Source organism: Oryctolagus cuniculus, chromosome 13 (genome assembly GCF_051225735.1).
Source record: "Oryctolagus cuniculus isolate XC-2025 breed Fujian yellow rabbit chromosome 13, ASM5122573v1, whole genome shotgun sequence".
Classification (NCBI taxonomy): domain Eukaryota; kingdom Metazoa; phylum Chordata; class Mammalia; order Lagomorpha; family Leporidae; genus Oryctolagus; species Oryctolagus cuniculus.
The window spans coordinates 28,895,367-28,914,221 of NC_142879.1; the positions used below are offsets into that span (position 1 = coordinate 28,895,367).

Below are 18,855 nucleotides of genomic sequence, written 5' to 3' on the forward strand. Positions count from 1 at the left end.
TGCCTGTGGTACCAGCATCCCATATGGGTGCTGTTTCTAGTCCTGGCTGCTCCTCTTCCGATCCAGCTCTCTGCTACAGCCTGGGAAAGCAGTAGAAGATGGCCCACGCGCTTGGGTCTCTGCACCCATGTTAGGGACCCAGAGGAAGCTCCTGGCTTTGATCTGCTCAGCTCTGGCTGTTGCGGCCATTTAGGGAGTGAATCAGTAGATACAAGACCTCTCTCTCTGTCTCTACCTCAGAAGTAACTCTGTCTTTCAAATAAATAAAATAAATCTTTAAAAAAAAAGTTAAAGTATTTAAAAATGACTCTTATTTGTCTTCCTGTGCAAACGTAAAAATCTTTTTATCATTTTGTTTCCACGTAGAAAGGTGGCTGTCTATAAGTTACATGTTAGAGATAATTCTATTTTATTGAGTTTTTTATTTTATTTGTTGTTTACTATCCAAATTCCTTGAAAAGAATTTTGTCTTATTCATTACTGTATCCATAGCACCTGACAATTGTAGGCTTTCAGGTAGTTGTTGAATGGATAAAAGATAGACATTAGGTGCTAGGGAAGTGGGATGCTCCCTACCTCTTACTCTACTATGCTAGGATAATTATTTCTTTGGAAAGTACATTCTTGTGTACAGGTTTTAGAAATACTGGTTTCAATAATGGAGGCAGAAATTTTGACATTTTAGGAAAAGGGTATTTTTGTGTATATTCCTGTATTTCATTGTTGAGTGCCATTCAGTAGTAATATCTACAAAGTACTGGGGACATGTAGCAACTGTTAAATGTTAGCATTATTGTCATTTTTTTTCCTAAGGAGAAGAAAAAGCAAGATCTGTAAAAATAGTAGCAGGATATGTTTAATGTTTAAAATAAATAACTTATTTAATAAAAATATAGAGAAAAAGAGATAAGACTTGAGTTTGAGGAAGAATACTTGGTTTTGCAAAGTTTTTCAAAATTCATTTCTAGAAACACCAGCATTTATTTTTATTTTAAAGATTTATTTATTTATTTGAAAGGTAGAGTTATAGAGAGGCAGAGAGAAAGCAAGGTTCACTCCCCAATGACCACAATGACCGGAGCTAGGCTGATCCAAAGCCAGGAGCTAGGAGCTTCTTCCAGGTCTCCCACATGGGTTCAGGGACCCAAGCACTTGGGCCATCCTCTCCTGCCTTCCCAGGCCATAGAGCTGGTTGAAAGTGGAGCAGCTGGGACTTAAACCGGTGCCTATATGGGATGCCAGCACTGTAGGCAGCAGCTTTACCTGCCATACCACAGCGCCAGCCCCATCACCAACTTTTTTACATCTTTGGTTGTCTAGACCAACACTATCCAATATGGTAGCCACTGGCTAAATGTTGTTATTGGCCACTTGAAATGTGACGGATGGTGCAAATTGAGATGTGCCATTAAGTATATAAGACAAACCAGATTCTGAAGATTGATTTTTGTATTGATTAGTAAGTGTTATTTAATTAAAATGGTAATATCTTGAAAATAGCAAGTAAAATAAAAAATTTTACTGGTTTATTTCACTTTTAATAGTAATAGAACATTCTGATTGGACAGTGTTATTACCTACTGTAGGCTTGAATGTGTTGATGTGGTTTGCTGAATATTCATTTTTTTCAGCTCATGCTTCCCAGATTGAATTTGGAGCTGGGTAGAATGAAGGGCACTGAGTTAACTTTCTTCACTCCCTACTTTGAGTAACGTGTCTGTGGCAGAGATGGATGCATGCCATCAGCTTTTCTAATAGGGTGTTTATTTAATTTCTTCTGTTGAGCTAAAATTAAAGACATTAGAGACTTGCAAGAATTGAGCCTTCTTTTTGTTAAAGATTTATTTATTTACTGGAAAGTCAGAGTTACACAGAGAGAGGAGAGAGGAGAGAGAGAGAGAGAGGTCTTCCATCCGCTGTTGACTTCCCAATTGGCCACAGTGGCCGGAGCTGTGCCGATCCCAAGCCAGGAGCCAGGACAGGAGCTTCTTCTGTGACTCCCACGTGGGTGCAGGGGCTCAAGCATCTTCTTTCACTTCTTTCCCAGGCCGTAGCAGAGAGCTGGATTAGAAGTGGAGCAGCTGAGTCTCAAATCAGCGTCCATATGGGATGCCGGCACTGCAGGTGGTGGATTTACCCTCTACGCCACAGCTCTGGCCTCTCTTTTTTTTTTTTTTTTTTTTTTTTAAATCAAGATTTATTTATTTATTTGAAAGTCAGAGTTACACAGAGAGAGAAGGAGAGGCAGAGAGAGAGAAAGAGGTCTTTCATCCACTGGTTCACTCCTCAGATGACCGCAGTGGCTGGAGCTGTGTGGATCCGGAACCAGGAGCTTCTTCCAGGTCTCCCACGAGGGTGCAGGGGCCCAAACACTTGGGCCATCTTCTGCTTTCCCAGGCCATAGCAGAGAGCTGAATCGGAAGTGGAGCAACCGGGTCTCAAACCGGCGTCCATATGGGATGCCAGCACTGCAGATGATGGCTTGACCTGCTATGATACCACAGTGCCAGCCCCGAGCCTTTTAATGTGGTTTGTTTCATTCTAAAAGGTGTTCCAAAGTTACTAGAGTGTTAGAGATATTCTGTGTGTGTGTGTGTGTGTGTGTATAATATATATTATGATCTCATTTCTTGTAACTATTTCCAACTGTATCTCTTCTAGATGTTCTACATTAATTTTTATATATTAATGTCATACAGTTCATGATCTGCATATTAAGTATGTTTTTGAAATGATTAAATATGTGTTATGTGTTCTCATGTTTTGAAGTCCTGTTGACATCACTTTTCTCCTGTGTTTCTGAACTCTTAGGATCATTTATATTCCTGTGTCTTTCTTTGGATTAGATTGAACATTTTCTTGGGTATATTCCTAGCCCTGCAACTCTGGTGTTATGGTGGTTATTACAAACCTTCATTATAGCCATTATAAGATTTTAAATATTGATTTGTATCTCTGTTTTTCTAACTAGACTGAGTTCCTTTGAAGACAGGGGACTGACTGCATGTATGACTGGCACACAGGTCTTATTAAATGTCTTTTGGGCAAATGAAATGGTTAAGAATTCTTAGAATATAGTTTGCTTTGGGGGTTTATTATTATTTTTGAGTTTATGGCATTGGTGTTTTGTAGCCTTTGCTCTAACTGATTTGTTGGCCTCTTGTGTCCTTTTCTAACAGGTGTAAATCTGAGTTTGAAAGAAGCCAACAAGCTGTGCAGTCTGCAGATGTGTCCCTGAATCTGTGCAATACACCACAAAAAATTTTTACAACACCACTTACACCAAGTCAATATTATAGTGGTAAAGATTTTTTTTTCCCTTAGTATAAACAGTTCTTTAATGGGGATTTTAATGCTGTGAAAGAAAAAACTGAGCTCAGCTTTGAATTTAACCTTAATTTATATGTTTAAAAACTTCATTTATTATATATCCATTTGTATATCTGTTGAATATCCATTTGTGTATCTGTTGAATTTTGTTGAGCCACTGGGTGAAACCTTTAAATTTTTTACTTTATCCTTCTGTGTGGTATGTTTTAAGAGAAATTCAACATCAGAGTTTTCAAAACACCCACCTTTCTAAGTATTTGTAAGTATTTGACTAATTTTATCAGTGTTTTTTTGATCTGTTACCTCAACCAAAATGTTTTTTCTGCTTAGTGTGTACTGAGATACTCATTTCTAGACTATCATAGTTATTGTTGATCTATAAATTCCTTCATGAAATTAATGATTGAAATAAAACTGTATTTCAATGTGTTTAGGTTCCAAGTATGAGGATCTAAAAGAAAAATATAATAGAGAAGTTGAAGAACGAAAAAGATTAGAAGCAGAAGTTAAAGCCTTGCAAGCTAAAGTAAGTTAATTATGTGTTCTATAATAGAGTGTGAAGTTAGTGAAGGACTTTGATATAGGATAGAACATGGTTAGGAAAATTCTGTTTCACAAAGAGCTTATGTATTTTTCTTGCACTGAGAAAGGGAGCCTGGTTTATTGGTAATGATTAATTTTTATTTTTTTTTAAAGATTTATATATTATTTGAAAGAGCTACACAGAGAGAGAAGGAGGCAGAGAGAGAAAGAGAGAGGTCTTTCATCTGCTGGTTCACTCCCCAATTGGCCACAACGGCAGGAGCTGTGCAAATCCAAAAACAGGAGCCAGGAGCTTCTTCTGGGTCTCCCATTCTTCCTATGGCAAGAAAAGAGTTATAAAACATTTAATGCAGGCCGGCACCGTGGCTCACTAGGCTAATCCTCTGCCTGTGGCACCAGCACCCTGGGTTCTAGTCCCTGTTGGGGCACCGGTTCTGTCCTGGTTGCTCCCCTTCCAGTCCAGCTCTCTGCTGTGGCCTGGGAAGGCAGTGGAGGATGGCCCAAGTGCTTGGGCCCTGCACCCGCATGGGAGACCAGGAGGAAGCACCTGGCTCCTGGCTTCAGATCATCACAGCGCACCAGCCATAGCGGCCATTTTGGGGGGTGAACCAAGGGAAGGAAGACCTTTCTCTCTCTCTCTAACTCTGCCTGTAAAAAAAAAAAAAAAAAAAAAAAAATTTAATGCAGCCTCTATAATGTCTTAGATTTGTAAGAATCAAGGCAGAAGCAAGAACAGAAGAAACAATTCATCACAGTGGATAACCCACAAACATGTGAGACATTGTTTTTGGGTAGAAAGTGAGATTATGGTGGAAACTGAGTTTTGACAGAGTTCTTTAGGCCAGTACTTAATTTTGATTATCTTTGTGCATAGAGGTGGCCAAGTAAAGACAAAGGAAAGCCAATTTTGAATTTATAATCTTGGTGGATATATACATTTAGTAGAGGGGTATGGACTAAATACTACGATATCCATTTTTATTTAAAAATTTAAAAAATATTTTTATTGATTTTACTCAGAAAGCAGGAATACAAATCTTTTATCTTTTTCATTCCCAAATGCCCATAACATTCAGGCCTAGGCCAGACTGAAACCAGGAGCCTAGAACTCAATCCAGGTCTCCCATGGGGGTGGAAGAGAACCAAGTACTTTGCTGCCATCTTCTTGCTCCCAGGGTATGCATTAAAGGGAAACTGAAATGGAAAGTAGAGCTGGGACTCAAACCCAAGAACTTTGATATAGGATACAGGTATCTCAAGTGGTGGTTTAACTTGCTGTGCTAAACACCTGCCCCAAGATAGCCCATTTAGAAAAAAGGTGGACCGCAGATGCTATTGGCTTACCTCTTTGGTGCTATGAAGTCTGACCATTAGAAAATGCCGTCACAGGATATTGGGACTTAATAATTGCCTTGACTTGATGAATGTTCTTGATATTCAGTGCAAGAGTTAACTTTTTAGTATTATGACATTATGTTCCATTTTAAAATTAAAAAACTTGAATATTGAGATTTCCAAAGGGCTCTGAAGAATTTTCTATTTTCACAGAATACCAACCAGGCTATTCCCCAAACTACCATGAATCACCGAGACATTGCTCGACACCAGGCTTCGTCATCAGTGTTCTCCTGGCAGCAGGAACGGACCCCAAGTCGGCTTTCATCCAATTCTCAAAACACTCCAGTTAGGAGAGATTTCATTTTTGGGGACCAGGAGGTGACTCCAAGTAGATCAGCTTTGCAAAGAGGGAAAAGAGATGCTAATAGCAGTTTCTGTGATAATTCTAACAGTTCCCACCTTTTGGATCAACTAAAAGTCCAAAATCAAGGTAATTTTTGAGTTGAATTAATTTAATTAATTAATTAATTAATTTTTGAGTTGAATTAGATTTTCTTGAGATAATTTCAGAAGTACATCCAGATGTGTTTGATCTAGAAAGTACTTATGTGTTTTTATTAGACACAGCCATGGTCAACAACCCAGACTGGTGAAATAAATACTGTCTTCTTGATAATGATAGAAGACATCATATTTTTGGAATGTACTTTTATTTGAGTTGAAAAGTTGTCCTGAAGCCTTTAAAAGTAGGCTGAGGGACTTTGACATATCTTTGCAGAAGCAGGATGAGTTGGTTGATTTTGGTCTGTGTTTTCCATTCTTATCTGGCTATTTTTGAAGCCTGTGGAATAAGCCTGTGTCCTGACCAGCTTTGGCCAGAGGTGTATCTTGTTCTTGTGTCTGTAGAATAGCTTTGCTCTGCATTGCCAGGTTGTCCATGTGGGAGTAAACCTGTAACCTTGGCTGCTGTGCCCTGCTGCAGCTGACAGCCAAGGGTACCAGGTGGTGTTTTGGAATCTACTCTATGGAATATGAAAATTTCCAGTGCTGTGATATATTGAAAGTTGTCATCAGTGTTCACTCGTGAGAGAGCTGTCACACTGCCAGTGCCATTGGAACCAATAGTGTGTGTATGTAGGGAAAAAAAAGTGTTTGTTAATTTTGGCAATATATGGAAGATTGACATTGTCTTGATCTAAACTGGAGGTAGAGCTACAGGGGAATACTAGAAGGGTGAACTTTTTATTGCTTAGTGATATTTCTGTTGCTTTGGACACAAAACAAATAGCTTGACAGCGTATAAAACCAAGTGATAATCTTAACAAAAGGTTTTACATGTGATGTACTTTTTGCAGTCACAACAGATAGTGTTTGTGATTTTAGAGAAGTGTTTAATCTCCGTGTTTCTGTGACAACATAAGAAAAATTAATCTCTTTTCTGTAGAAAACTTGAATACAAATGACAATGGAAACAAATAATTGAAATTAAATCCAATTGTAGTAGCTTTTTCATTTAATGTAAATTGTTTATATTTGTCTAATCAAAGATTTCAGAGTAGAGTAAAATAAGTAAAATTCTGAATATCCTGTGAAATATATATGAATTGGAGTGTGGTTTCTGTTTGTGGTTTAAGAGCTAAGAAACAAGATTAATGAGTTGGAACTACGTTTGCAAGGACAAGAAAAAGAAATAAAAGGCCAAGTGAATAAATTTCAAGAGCTGCAACTTCAACTGGATAAAACAAAAGTTGAATTAATGGAAAAAGAGAAAGTTTTGAACAAAAATAGGGATGAACTCATGAGAACAACAACACAATATGACCAAGCAGCAGCCAAGGTACTTTATTTCTCTTGAATTAGAGATTTCCATGTTTTCATATGAAGTTTTGAAAAGGTATTTTGTACGTACATCTGTAAAATAAAGACTAGTAATGATCTTTGCTAATATATTTTAGGCAGTGTTTAAACAGTTGAACTAGTTATAGAGTTGGGCATGACTGGGATCATTGCTGGCTGTACACATTCCTAGCTGAGTGACTTTGGGCAAAACATTGATCTCTTTTATGTTTCACTGGTAGTGGAGACTAAAGATTATATATCTATAGTACATGGCTCAGTGTGTCATATGTAGAATAGGCACTAAAAATAATGGAGCTTTAACAGTTCAGGACATGGTAAGATTTAAGTGATCTCTATGCATCCATTGTATGTGCTCCTGACATTGAATCCTTATATGGCTCCAGTGAAGGCCCAGCTTCTTTCTGTTCTTGTTGCTTTGGCCTCAACCTCCCTCTTCAAACCCCCCTCTCCCATAAGCCCCTCCTCTTTTTATTCATTTAGTCACTGACTCTTTTCACAGTATTTTTTGGGTGCTTGCTGTCATGTCAGATACTTCTAGACTTGGGCACATAGCAGTGAGAAATAGATGAAAACCATTGGTCTCTGGAGCTTCATTTTTTTTTTTTAAGATTTATTTATTTATTTGAAAATCAGAGGAGGAGGAGAGGCAGAGAGAGAGAGCGAGCAAGTGAGTGCAAGGTCTTCCATCTGCTAGTTCACTCCCCAATTGACTGCAATTGCTGGAGCTGCGCTGATCTGAAGCCAGGAGCCAGGAGCTTCTTCTGGGATTCCCATGCAGGTGTAGGGGCCCAAGGACTTGGGCCATCTTCTACTGCTTTCCCAGGCCATAGCAGAGAGCTGGATCAGAAATGGAGCAGCCAGGATATGAACTGGGGCCCATGTGGGATGCTGGCATTGCAAGCGGTGGCTTTACCGCTATGCCACAGCGCTGGCTCCAGGAGCTTCATCTTCATAGGGAGAGGCAGAAGTAATAAAATGTAAATAAGTAACATAGGTAGTACAGTATGTAGTAACATATGGTAGAAGAAATGGGTTCTTCTCTAAGACTGATTCAGTGTCTCCTGAATTTAGTGTTTTGCTTAGGTTTACCTCAGCTTGGAATGCTTCTCCTTGTGAGCGCCTCCCCTCATCTCCTATGCAGTGAGATGTTCTGCCATCCTCCCTATGACACCCTTTTATTATCATTATGTTGTAGCCTTTTCGTTCACACATTGGGTTTGCTGTGAGAATGATGGAGAACTTTGCAAAAATGAATCCTCTGAGGCTGACGTTGTGGTGTACCGGGTAAAGCCACCTGCAATGCCGGCATCCCATACGAGCGACAGTTTGTGTCCTGGCTGCTCCACTTCCATTACAGCTCCCTGGGAAAGCAGCAGAAGATGGTCTAAGTGCTTGGGCCCCTGTACCCACATAAGAGACCTGGAAGAAGCTCCTGGCTTCTGGCGTCAGCCTGACCCAGCATGACTATTGTGGCTGTCTGGGGAGTGAACCTACAGATGGAAGATCTCTCTGTAACTCCAACTTTATAAATAAATTAAAATGAAATCCTCTTTGTTCCATGTCTGAGGTTAACCTTAGCAATTTCTTTTTTTTTTTTTTTAATTTAAGATTTATGTATTTTGAAGGGAAGAGTTACAGAGACAGGTTCAGAGAGAGAGAAAAAGATCTTCCTCTGTTGGTCCATGGCCCAAATGGCTATAGTAGCCAAGACTGGGCTGGTCCCAAGCCAGGAGCCAGGAGTTTCCTCCAGGTTTCCTACATAGGTCCAGGATCCCAAAGACTTGGGCCACCCTCTGCTCTTTCCCAGGCACTTTAGCAGAGAGCTGGATTGGAAGTGGAGCAGCCAGGACTCAAACTGGTACTCATAAGGGATGTCTGCTTGCAGGGGTGGCTTTACATGCCACACCACAGTGTTGGCTCCAGCAATTTACTTTTTATAAACTCTCTGGATATTTCTGATATTATTGGTAAAAACCACTATAGTAGACCTGTACTCCTGTTTGTTTCCTGGGGGCAGGTTCTTTTTAAAATACTTTAGAGGTACTGCTTCGGATCAGCGTGGTGCGCCAGCCGCAGCGCGCCAGCCACGGCGGCCATTGGAGGGTGAACCACCGGTAAAGGAAGACCTTTCTCTCTGTCTCTCTCTCTCACTGTCCACTCTGCCTGTCAAAAAATAAAATAAAAAAAAATACTTTAGAGGTACTCACTTATTTGAAAGGCTGGGGCTGCGTGGGGGGAGATGTGAAGATAGGGTTAGGGAGAGAGAGAGGGAGAGAGATGGATCTTCTGTTCTCTAGTTCACTTCTGAAATGATCCCAAAGGCTAGGGCTGGAGCTGGTGGAAGCCAGCAGCTGGGAGCTCCATCCTGGTTTCTCCTGTGGTTGTCAGGGACCCAAACACTTGAGTCATCTGCTGCTGCCTCCCAGCTACATTAGCAGGGAGCTGGACTGGAAGTGAAGTAGTTGAGACTCAGCTGGTGCTTCGATATAGGATGATGGCATCACAAGTAGCACCTTAGTCCACCCTGCCAAAATACTGTCTGGGGGTGGGTTCTTATTTTCCTTTTTTTAAATTAAAAAATTTATTTTAAGATATTTATATATTATGCAGTTATATGAAATTATAGCTTGTTAATGTGTTGGATTACACTGATTGTTTTACAAGTACTTGAATGACACATTCTTGGGATAAACCATATTTGGTTATGATGTATAATTTATGAACTTTATTTGCTAATAACTTAGGATTTTTGTGTCTGTATTTATGAAGGACATTGATCTTTCTTTTACCACATTTGACATTTACATGAGGGTAAAACTGTCTCACAGAAGAATTAGGAAATATTTCCTCTTCAGTTTTGTGAAAGAGACTGCACTTCTGGTGTTTTTCTTCTTTATATATTTTGTGGGAATCTAGTGAAATCACCTGGGCCTAGAGATTTTTTTTTTTTTTGGGGAGTTTTAAAATTATAAATTCAATTTCTTTAATAGTTACAGAGCTATTAAAATTCTATGTTTCATATTGGGGGAATTGGAATTGTTTGTTATCTAAGTTGTCATGTGTATATGTGTATAAAGTTATATTCCCTTTGTGTTTTGATATTTGTAGTGATATCTCTATTTCTAGTATTGGTAATTTTTGTCTTCTCTCTCAGTTTTGTTGATCTTTAATGATCTTTCTAAAAAGAATCAGTCCTTTAGTTAATTTTTCTCTTGTTATTTTTCTGTTTTCAGTACTTTTTTTTTCCTTAAGGGTTTATTTATTTATTTGAAAGGCAGAGTTATAGAGAGGCAGAGGCAGAGAGTCTTCCATCTGCTGATTTACTCCCTAAATGGCCACAGCAGCCAGAGCTTGAGCCAGTTTGAAACCAGGAGCCAAGAGCTTCTTCCAGGTCTCCCACGTGGGTGCAGGGGCCCAAGCACTTGGGCCATCCTCTGCTGCTTTCCTAGGCACACTAGAAGGGAGCGGGATTGGAATTGGAGCAGCTGGGACTTGAACCAGTGCCCGTATGGGAGTATGGGATGCTAGCACTGCAGGTCAGGGCTTTAACCTGCTGTGCCACAGTGCTGGTCCCTTCAGTTACTGACTTCTGTTCTTTGTTACTTTCTTCTGCTCACTTTAGTTTTGTCTTGGCTCTCAGAAAAATATGTTACATCTGTTGGTCGATGATGATGCTGAATTCATGTCAGTATTTTGGTTTATCATGTTTTTGACAGAGGGTTGTTGGTCTTTAACTTTAGTTGGGGTTTTGTCTGTTTCTCCTTTTAGTTCTTTGTTTCACATATTCAGCTCTGTTGGTTGGTACTTAAATGTTTAGGATTGCTATATCTTCATGGTTGGCTCATTTATCATTATATAATGTCCATGGTAATTTTCTTTATTTGGAAGCCTCTCTAATTTGATATTGAATCACTTCAGTTCTACTTTTTTTTTTAAAGATTAATTTATTTATTTGAAAGTCAGGAGTTGCACTGAGAGAGAAGGAGAGGCAGAGATAGTCTAACATCTGCTGGTTCACTCCCTAAATGGCTGCAACAGCCAGAGCTGAGCCAATTTAGGAGCCAGGAACTTCTTCCAGGTGTCCCACGTGGGTGCAGGGGCCCAAGCACTTGGGCCATCTTCTACTGCTTTCCCAGGCCACAGCAGAAAGCTGTATTGGAAGTGGAGTAGTTGGGACTTGAACTGGTGCCCATATGGAATGCCAGCACTGCAGGCGGTGACTTTACCCACTACGCCACAGTGCCGGCCCCTTTAGTTCTACTTTAATTAATGTTTCTATGATGTATTTCTTTTTATTTTCAGCCCACCAAAATTTTTTTTTAAAGATTTATTTACTTGAGAGGCAGAGAGAGAGAGAGAGAGAGAGAGAGGCTTTCCATCTGCTGGTTCACTCCTCAAATGGCCGCAATGGCTGAAGCTGTGCCAAACCGAAGCCAGGAGCCAGGAGCTGCTTCTGGGTCTCCCATGTAGGTGCAGGGGCCCAACTACTTGGGCTGTCTTCTACTGCTTTCCTAGGCCATAGCAGAGAGCTGAATTGGAAGTGGAACAGCCAGGAATAGAACTGGTGCCCATCTGGGATGCCGGCACTACAGGCAGTGGGTTTACCTGCTATGCCACAGAGCTAGCCCCCCAATATTTTTTTTTTATTTGACAGGCAGAGTTAGCCAGTGAGAGGGAGAAACAGAGAGAAAGGTCTTCCTTTTTCTGTTGGTTCATCCCCCAAATGGCCGTTATGGCCGGGCGCTGTGCCAATCTGAAGCCGGGAGCCAGGTGCTTCCTCCTGGTCTCCCATGCAGGTGCAGGGCCCAAGGACCTGGGCCATCCTCCACTGCCCTCCTGGGCCACAGCAGAGAGATGGACCAGAAGAGGAACAACCGGGACTAGAACCCGGCGCTCATATGGGATGCAGGCGCTGCAGGCAGAGGATTAACCAAGTGAGCCACAGCGTTGGCCCCCCAATATTGTTTTATGAAGTGAGTTTCATGTGAGCAACATATGGTTGGGTCATATTTTCAGATCCACTTTTCTGTCATCTATCTTCTAATTGGTATATATAGACCATTGACTTTTTTTTTTTTTTTTTTTTTTTTTTTTTTTTTTTTTTTTTGACAGAGTGGACAGTGAGAGAGAGAGACAGAGAGAAAGGTCTTCCTTTTGCCGTTGGTTCACCCTCCAATGGCCGCCGTGGCCGGCGCGCTGCGGCTGGCGCGCTGCGGCCGGCGCACCGCGCTGATCCGATGGCAGGAGCCAGGTACTTATCCTGGTCTCCCATGGGGTGCAGGGCCCAAGGACTCGGGCCATCCTCCACTGCACTCCCTGGCCACAGCAGAGAACTGGCCTGGAAGAGGGGCAACCAGGACAGAATCTGGCGCCTCGACTGGGACTAGAACCCGGTGTGCCGGTGACGCAAGGTGGAGGATTAGCCTAGTGAGCCGCGGCGCCGTCTGACCATTGATTGACCTTTAATGTGTTTGTTAATATGGCATGACTTATATCTGCCATTTTATTTTTTGTTTTCTGATTCTGTTTTTCATTTCTCTTTTTCCTTGCTCCTCTGTGGGTAAACATTTTCTAATATTTTATTTTTATTTATTTGTATTTTTAAAACATGATTATACTCCTTTTTTTTTTTTTTTTTTTTGATTATACTCCTTTTTTAAATTTACTTTATTATTTGAGTTACAGAGTTACAGAGAGAAGGGGAGAGATGGAGAAATTCTCCATTTGCTGGTTCACTCCCCAAACGGCTGCAGCAGTCAGGTTGAAGCCAGGAACCAAGAGCTTTCAAATCTGGGTCCCCCTCATGGGTGGCAGTATACTTGCATCATCTGCTGTGGCCTTCCCAGGCACACCAGCAGGGAGCTGGATTGGATGTGGAGCAGCTGGGACTTGAACTGCTACCCATAAGGGATGCTAGCACAGGGATATACCACAGCACCCACCCCAATTCCATTTGTTTTCAACTACAGAGAATATGAATTAATGTATCATTTCAGAAAGCTGATTTGTGATTTCCAGACTTGGGGAAAACATGAAGGAAGAGGCAAGATGACATGAGAGGACTTTCTGGGAAATGGTTTTATTTATTACTTTGGTTTAAGTGGCAGTTTTATGAGGTGTGTGTGTGTATATATAATTTTTTTTTTTTTTTTTTTTTTGGACAGGCAGAGTGGACAGTGAGAGAGAGAGAGAGAAAGGTCTTCCTTTGCCGTTGGTTCACCCTCCAATGGCCGCCACGGCCGGCGCGCTGTGGCCGGCGCACCGCGCTGATCGGATGGCAGGAGCCAGGTGCTTCTCCTGGTCTCCCCTGGGGTGCAGGGCCCAAGCACTTGGGCCATCCTCCACTGCACTCCCTGGCCACAGCAGAGAGCTGGCCTGGAAGAGGGGCAACCGGGACAGAATCCGGCGCCCCGACCGGGACTAGAACCTGGTGTGCCGGCGCTGTAAGGTGGAGGATTAGCCTATTGAGCCGTGGTGCCGGCCGGTGTATATTTTATAACTTTGAAATTATATACTTTAGGTTTGTGTGGTTCATTGTATGTCAGTAACATCAGAAATATAAAACTAATAGGTGTCATTTAAGAATAAAAGTGACTCAGTGTTACTGATTCTGCATCCTCTTTTGTGTTCCCAGTGATCTAATTTTTTTCCTCTGCATACAACACGGCAAAATTTGCTTTCAGAGGGTGAGGAAGTCACAGAGGGGCTGTATCTCGTGTTTTTGAGTGACTGTCTTTAGAGAGTTTTTTTTTTTTATAGTGACTGTTCTATGTATTACATTATATATATATATACACAAAATTTATCAGTTCATTGATGTCTTCATTTTACCAGCTCATATAAAATGTAGAACGTTTACCTCTCTTTTCATTACTTCACCCTTCTCCACTTATAATTGTTTTAAATATTGTCTTAATATGTATTTAGAACTGTACTAACATTATAATTTTTGCTTTATCTGTAGATATATTTTAAAAAGGTGGAGAGCAAAAGAAAATCTTACTATATATACACACACATTCCTTTATTGTTCTGGGCCTTGTTCTTTCTTTCTAGATTGCTTTAATGAACTTTTTTTTTTTTTTTTTTTTTTTTTTTTTTTTTAGGATTTATTAATTTGAGAGAGTTAGGTAGAGAGAGAGAGATACTGAGCTCACATCTGCTGGTTAACTCCCCAATTGTCTGCCAGGTCTGGGCCATCATGAAGCCAAGAGCCTGGAACTCCATCTAAGTCTTACACATAGATGACAGAGTCCCAAAGAATTGGGCCATCTTCTGCTACTTTGCCAGGCATATTAGCAGGAAGCTGGATCTGAATGAAGTGGAGCAGTCAGGACTGAAACTGGCATTCGTATGGGATACTGGCATTAAGCTATGGTTTAACCTGCTGTACCACAATGCCTGCCTCTCCTTTCTGGTTAGATAACTTTTTTTGGACAGATCTATTTACTGACCACAAATTCTCTTAGATTTCCTTCATTCGAGGATATCTAGATTTCTTCTTCATCTCTAATGCAAATCTGGATTGATAGTTCTTTTCTTTTTGGTGTCATAGTGTTTGTCTTTTGGTCTGTTCCCTTTTCAAATCTGCCTTCTCACTATTCTTCAGAACTTGGTATGTTTGTTTTAATATCCACATTTTTTATTCTTGTTGGGAGGAATAGGGGAAAAAAAAGTATGTCTGTTCCATCTTCCTGGAGGTGAAAGCCAACTTCATTTTTACATATTCTACTGCAGAGAATTTTACACAGAGAAACCTTTTTTTAAATATTTATTTATTTAATTGAAAGGCAGAGTTAGAGAGGAGAGACAGAGATCTTCAATCTGCTGATTCATTCCTCAAATAGCCACAACGACCTGGGTTAGCTGAGGTGGGCTGAAGCCAGGAACTTCTTCCAGGTCTCTCAGGTGCATTGCAGAGGCCTAAACATTTGGGCTATCCTCTGCTGCTTTCCCCGGTGCATTAGCAGGGAGTTGGATCAGAAGTGGACAGCTGGGAATTGAACCAGTGCCCATATGGGATGCCAGCATTGCAGGTGGCAGCTTAATCTGTTATAGCATAACACCAGCCCCCAGAGAAACTCTTGATGAATATTGATTCGGTGGATGAAGGAGCAGTCCCTTCTTTGATTAATATTCCTATTCATGCTGAGTTTGTAAAGGGCCTTTGTTCCTTTATATAGTAAGGATTTGAATTTGAGCCCTGGCTTAGCCACATCCCAGTTGTGTTGCTTTTGGAATTATTACTATCTGAGCTTAATCAATAAACTGATGTTAACAATACCTTTGTCACAGAGTTGTTACATAGATTGCGATATTTTTTGTAAATGCCTCAGCAAATGGTGAACTTACAATAATATTAGATGTTATTATCATAGCTTATTATCAATTTCTTATTTAAGCTGATTTTCAGTTAAATTTTAGTCAAGTAACCATTCCTATGTATAAGAATTATATTTTTCTTATGTTTTCCCTTGTTTTTGTGTGACAAGATCACTAAATCCTGATTCTATGTAACATATTTGATGATGTCTCTTTATATTAGATCATGAATTAAGATTTTTTGCCTAGAACAGTACTGAAAACAAAGCTCTGTCCTATTGGAGGGGTTTCTCCAGGTTCTAAGACTCCTGCTCAGTGTTCTGGATTCTGTTTTTTCCCAGTCAGGTGCAAATTCACCTAGTTGAAAAGTCAGTCTACCTTTCTCCCCTGTGTGCATCTTAAGATTGTCAGATGTTTTGCTGAAATTGATTTCTGTTATTTGTTTTCTGAACTACCATCAAGAATTACCTGTTAAATGAATGTAACAAGAAATCAATACCATATTCTGAAGTGAATGGATAGTATTTTGAGTGTGGGTTTTCCTGAGTGTTTATAATCTGTGTGGGATGTGAGGCTTGAATTCACGTAGAAACAGTGTTGAGCTGGCTACAGACCTGGAGTTCAGCACTCAAATATCACTGATGAAGGACTGAGTCCAGAAAGGGTAAGAGAGTGCCCAGGGTCATGTGTTATAAATTTTCTATGGAGCATTCATGACACCTAGTGGTAAACTGTTCTTGCATGGATAATGCATCACTAATGGTAGGATATCATTTAACAAGATTTTAAATAGAATGTAAAATACTTTCTAAAGGCTCTTTTAAAGCCTACTATGTCTGCTAGGAAAACATTGATTTTGAGATTGGTTTTGGGAATGTGTTGCAGTTTGAAAGAGTACCAGTAGAGGGTGCCAAGGGCTCATTGTGGTTGGATTTTTATTTTTCCTCCTTAGATTTATCAGCCATCAAAATTTTGGACCATTTTTTGGGCAGTGAGTTTTGTTTACTACTTTATCCCCAGTGCCTAGAACAGTATTTGTAATATAGTAGGCTCTTAATAAATAATTGTTGAATTCATATCTATAATTGTTAGAAATAATTTGTAATATTTTTCATTGGGTTTTAAAATTCAGAGACAGCATTCATCCTCTGATTCATTCCTTAAAGGCTTATAATAGCCAAGGCTGGGCCAGGCTGAAGCCAGGAGCCAGGAATTCAATTTTAATCTCCCACATGGGTGGCAAGAACCCAATTACTTGAGCCATCACCAATGCACACTTAGGTATACCTAGTGTGCACATTAGCCAGAAGCTGGCATTGAGAATGTAGCTGGGACTTGAACACAGGCACTCTAATAAGGCATGCAGGCATCCCAAAGTTCAGGCCAAGCCACCAGGCATCCCAAAGTTCAGGCTAAGCCACCACCCAAAAACCTTACCTTTTAATTTGATACTTTAAAAATTTTAGTATTTGTAGAATAGTCATATTTTATGAACACTTTTTTTTTTTTTTTTTTTTTTTAAGTTTATTTAGTTGAAAGAGAGTTACAGAGAGGCAGAGGCAGAGGCAGAATGAGGAAGAGAAGTTGTCAAACTCTGGTTCACACCCCAAATGGCCACAATGGCTGGAGCTGTGCCGATCCAGAGCCAGGAGCTTCTTCTGGGTCTCCCACATGGGTGCAGGGGCCCAAGGACTTGGGCCATCTTCTGCTGCTTTCCCAGGCTATAGCAGAGAGCTGGGTTGGAAGTGGAGCAGCTGGGACTCGAACCAGTGCCCATATGGGATGTTGGCACTGCAGGCGGCGGCTTTACTCGTTATGCCACAGCGCTGGCCTCTGCTTTTGGTTATTTAATGATTTGTTTCTGACTGATCTTTTAGCAGATTATAAGGTATTTTCATTTCGTCTAGATTCTCAGTTAAATTTCTAATGAATATTAGAAATATTTGGATTGGTTTGTTTATTTTGAAAGAGAGACAGAGAGGGATCTTCCATCTGCTGGTTCATTCCCCAGAGGACTGCAACTGCCAGTACTGGGCCAGGCTGGAGCCAGGAACTTTCTGAGTCTCCCATGTGGGTGACAGGGGACCAAACATCCAAGCTTTTCCCAGGCCATCAATAGGGAGCTAGATTGGAAGTGGATTTGCCAGGATATGAATCGGCTCAGCAGCTCTGCCTACTATGCCACAATACTCCCCCCCCCCCCCCAATTTCTAATATTTTTAATAGCTTAAAATCAGTCTCTGAAAGGTATCAGAGAAACACTTCAGCGGAGAGAAGTACCAAATTGAGGCACATTTCATTCGGAGCAAGAAATTTTTCCTCACTAATACAGAGTTGACTTACTACTCTGTGGGTTTTTATAGTGGTTTTATAGGGCGCTTTTGGGATTTAAGCCCATGGAGTCAGGACAGGAACAGATTTCAACACGTAAAGAATTAAGACTATTTTGTGCCAATCTGACTTAGAAGGGAAGTTTAAATTTCTATGTAGTTCTCATTTTAAAAATTATTTTAGGGATAACTGGCTATATAGGAAGACTAGAATGTTCTTTGTGTTGCTTGTGGCAGCTTGGTTAACAACCACAGGTGATACTCTGAACAGTGCTGTGAACTTTCAGAAGTTCAAATTGACATAATTGGACATTTATAGGAAGAAACATTTTAACATTTAAAATTCTCTGTGAAACTCATGCTAGGGGCCAGCACTGTGGCATGATGGGTTAAGCCATGGTCTGTGGTGCTGGCATCCCATATGGGTGCTGGCATCCCATATGGGTGCTGGTTTGGGTCTTGGCAGCTCCACTTCTGATCCTGCTCCTTGCTAATATGCCTGGGAATGCAGTGGAGGATGGCCCAAGTACAAAGGCCCCTGCACTCATGCAGGAGACCTAGATGAAGCTTCTGGCTCTGGGCTTTGGCTTTGGCCTAGCCCTGCCTGTTGTGGTCATTTGGGGAGTGAATCAGTGGATAGAAGATTTCTCTCTTTCTCTAACTCTTTCAAATAAGTAGATATATATTTAGATAAATAAATCTATCTTTAAAAAACCAAAACCTATTATGCTTAAAATAGAGTATCTTATGTGATTATGGACACCCTCTGATTATGTGACAGCCTCTCAGTTAAGTAGGTCAACACAACTGCCTTTTACCTTCTCATTTCTATCAATAAAATATTAGGTAAACCATTAGACATGCTGTGTGGTTTTTCATAGCACAGATTATGAAGTATTATTTAATTGGGCTAATGCTTTACATCCTTACTAATATAAATACACATTTTATATGTGCTAAAAATTATTATAGTGTTTTTAATAGCTGGCTAGTAGTTTTCAGTTCAACTTTTGATAAAATAAAAATACAAAACTAATAAACTTGAAATAGATCTTGGAACTAAGATTTTTATTAAGCATGAAAAGTTTGCTCCTCTTGAATAATTTTTGTTTTGTATTGAACATTTTTATTT

At 40.3% G+C, this 18,855-nt stretch overlaps 1 protein-coding gene across 4 annotated transcripts in view; it reads left to right on the top strand.

Annotated features, from left to right (window-relative positions):
• Positions 1–18,855, top strand: part of CENPF (centromere protein F) — a 61,391-nt gene that overhangs the window by 6,899 nt on the left and 35,637 nt on the right. For 3 of the 4 annotated variants that reach the window (XM_051820555.3, XM_051820556.3, XM_089312187.1), the window contains exons 4-7: positions 3,180–3,301; positions 3,765–3,856; positions 5,422–5,701; positions 6,846–7,048. The exons of the other annotated variant lie outside the window; for it this stretch is intronic. In XM_051820555.3, the coding sequence (XP_051676515.1) occupies positions 3,180–3,301; positions 3,765–3,856; positions 5,422–5,701; positions 6,846–7,048 (697 nt within the window). The remainder of the gene's footprint in view (positions 1–3,179; positions 3,302–3,764; positions 3,857–5,421; positions 5,702–6,845; positions 7,049–18,855) is intronic. 4 annotated transcript variants of the gene reach the window in all.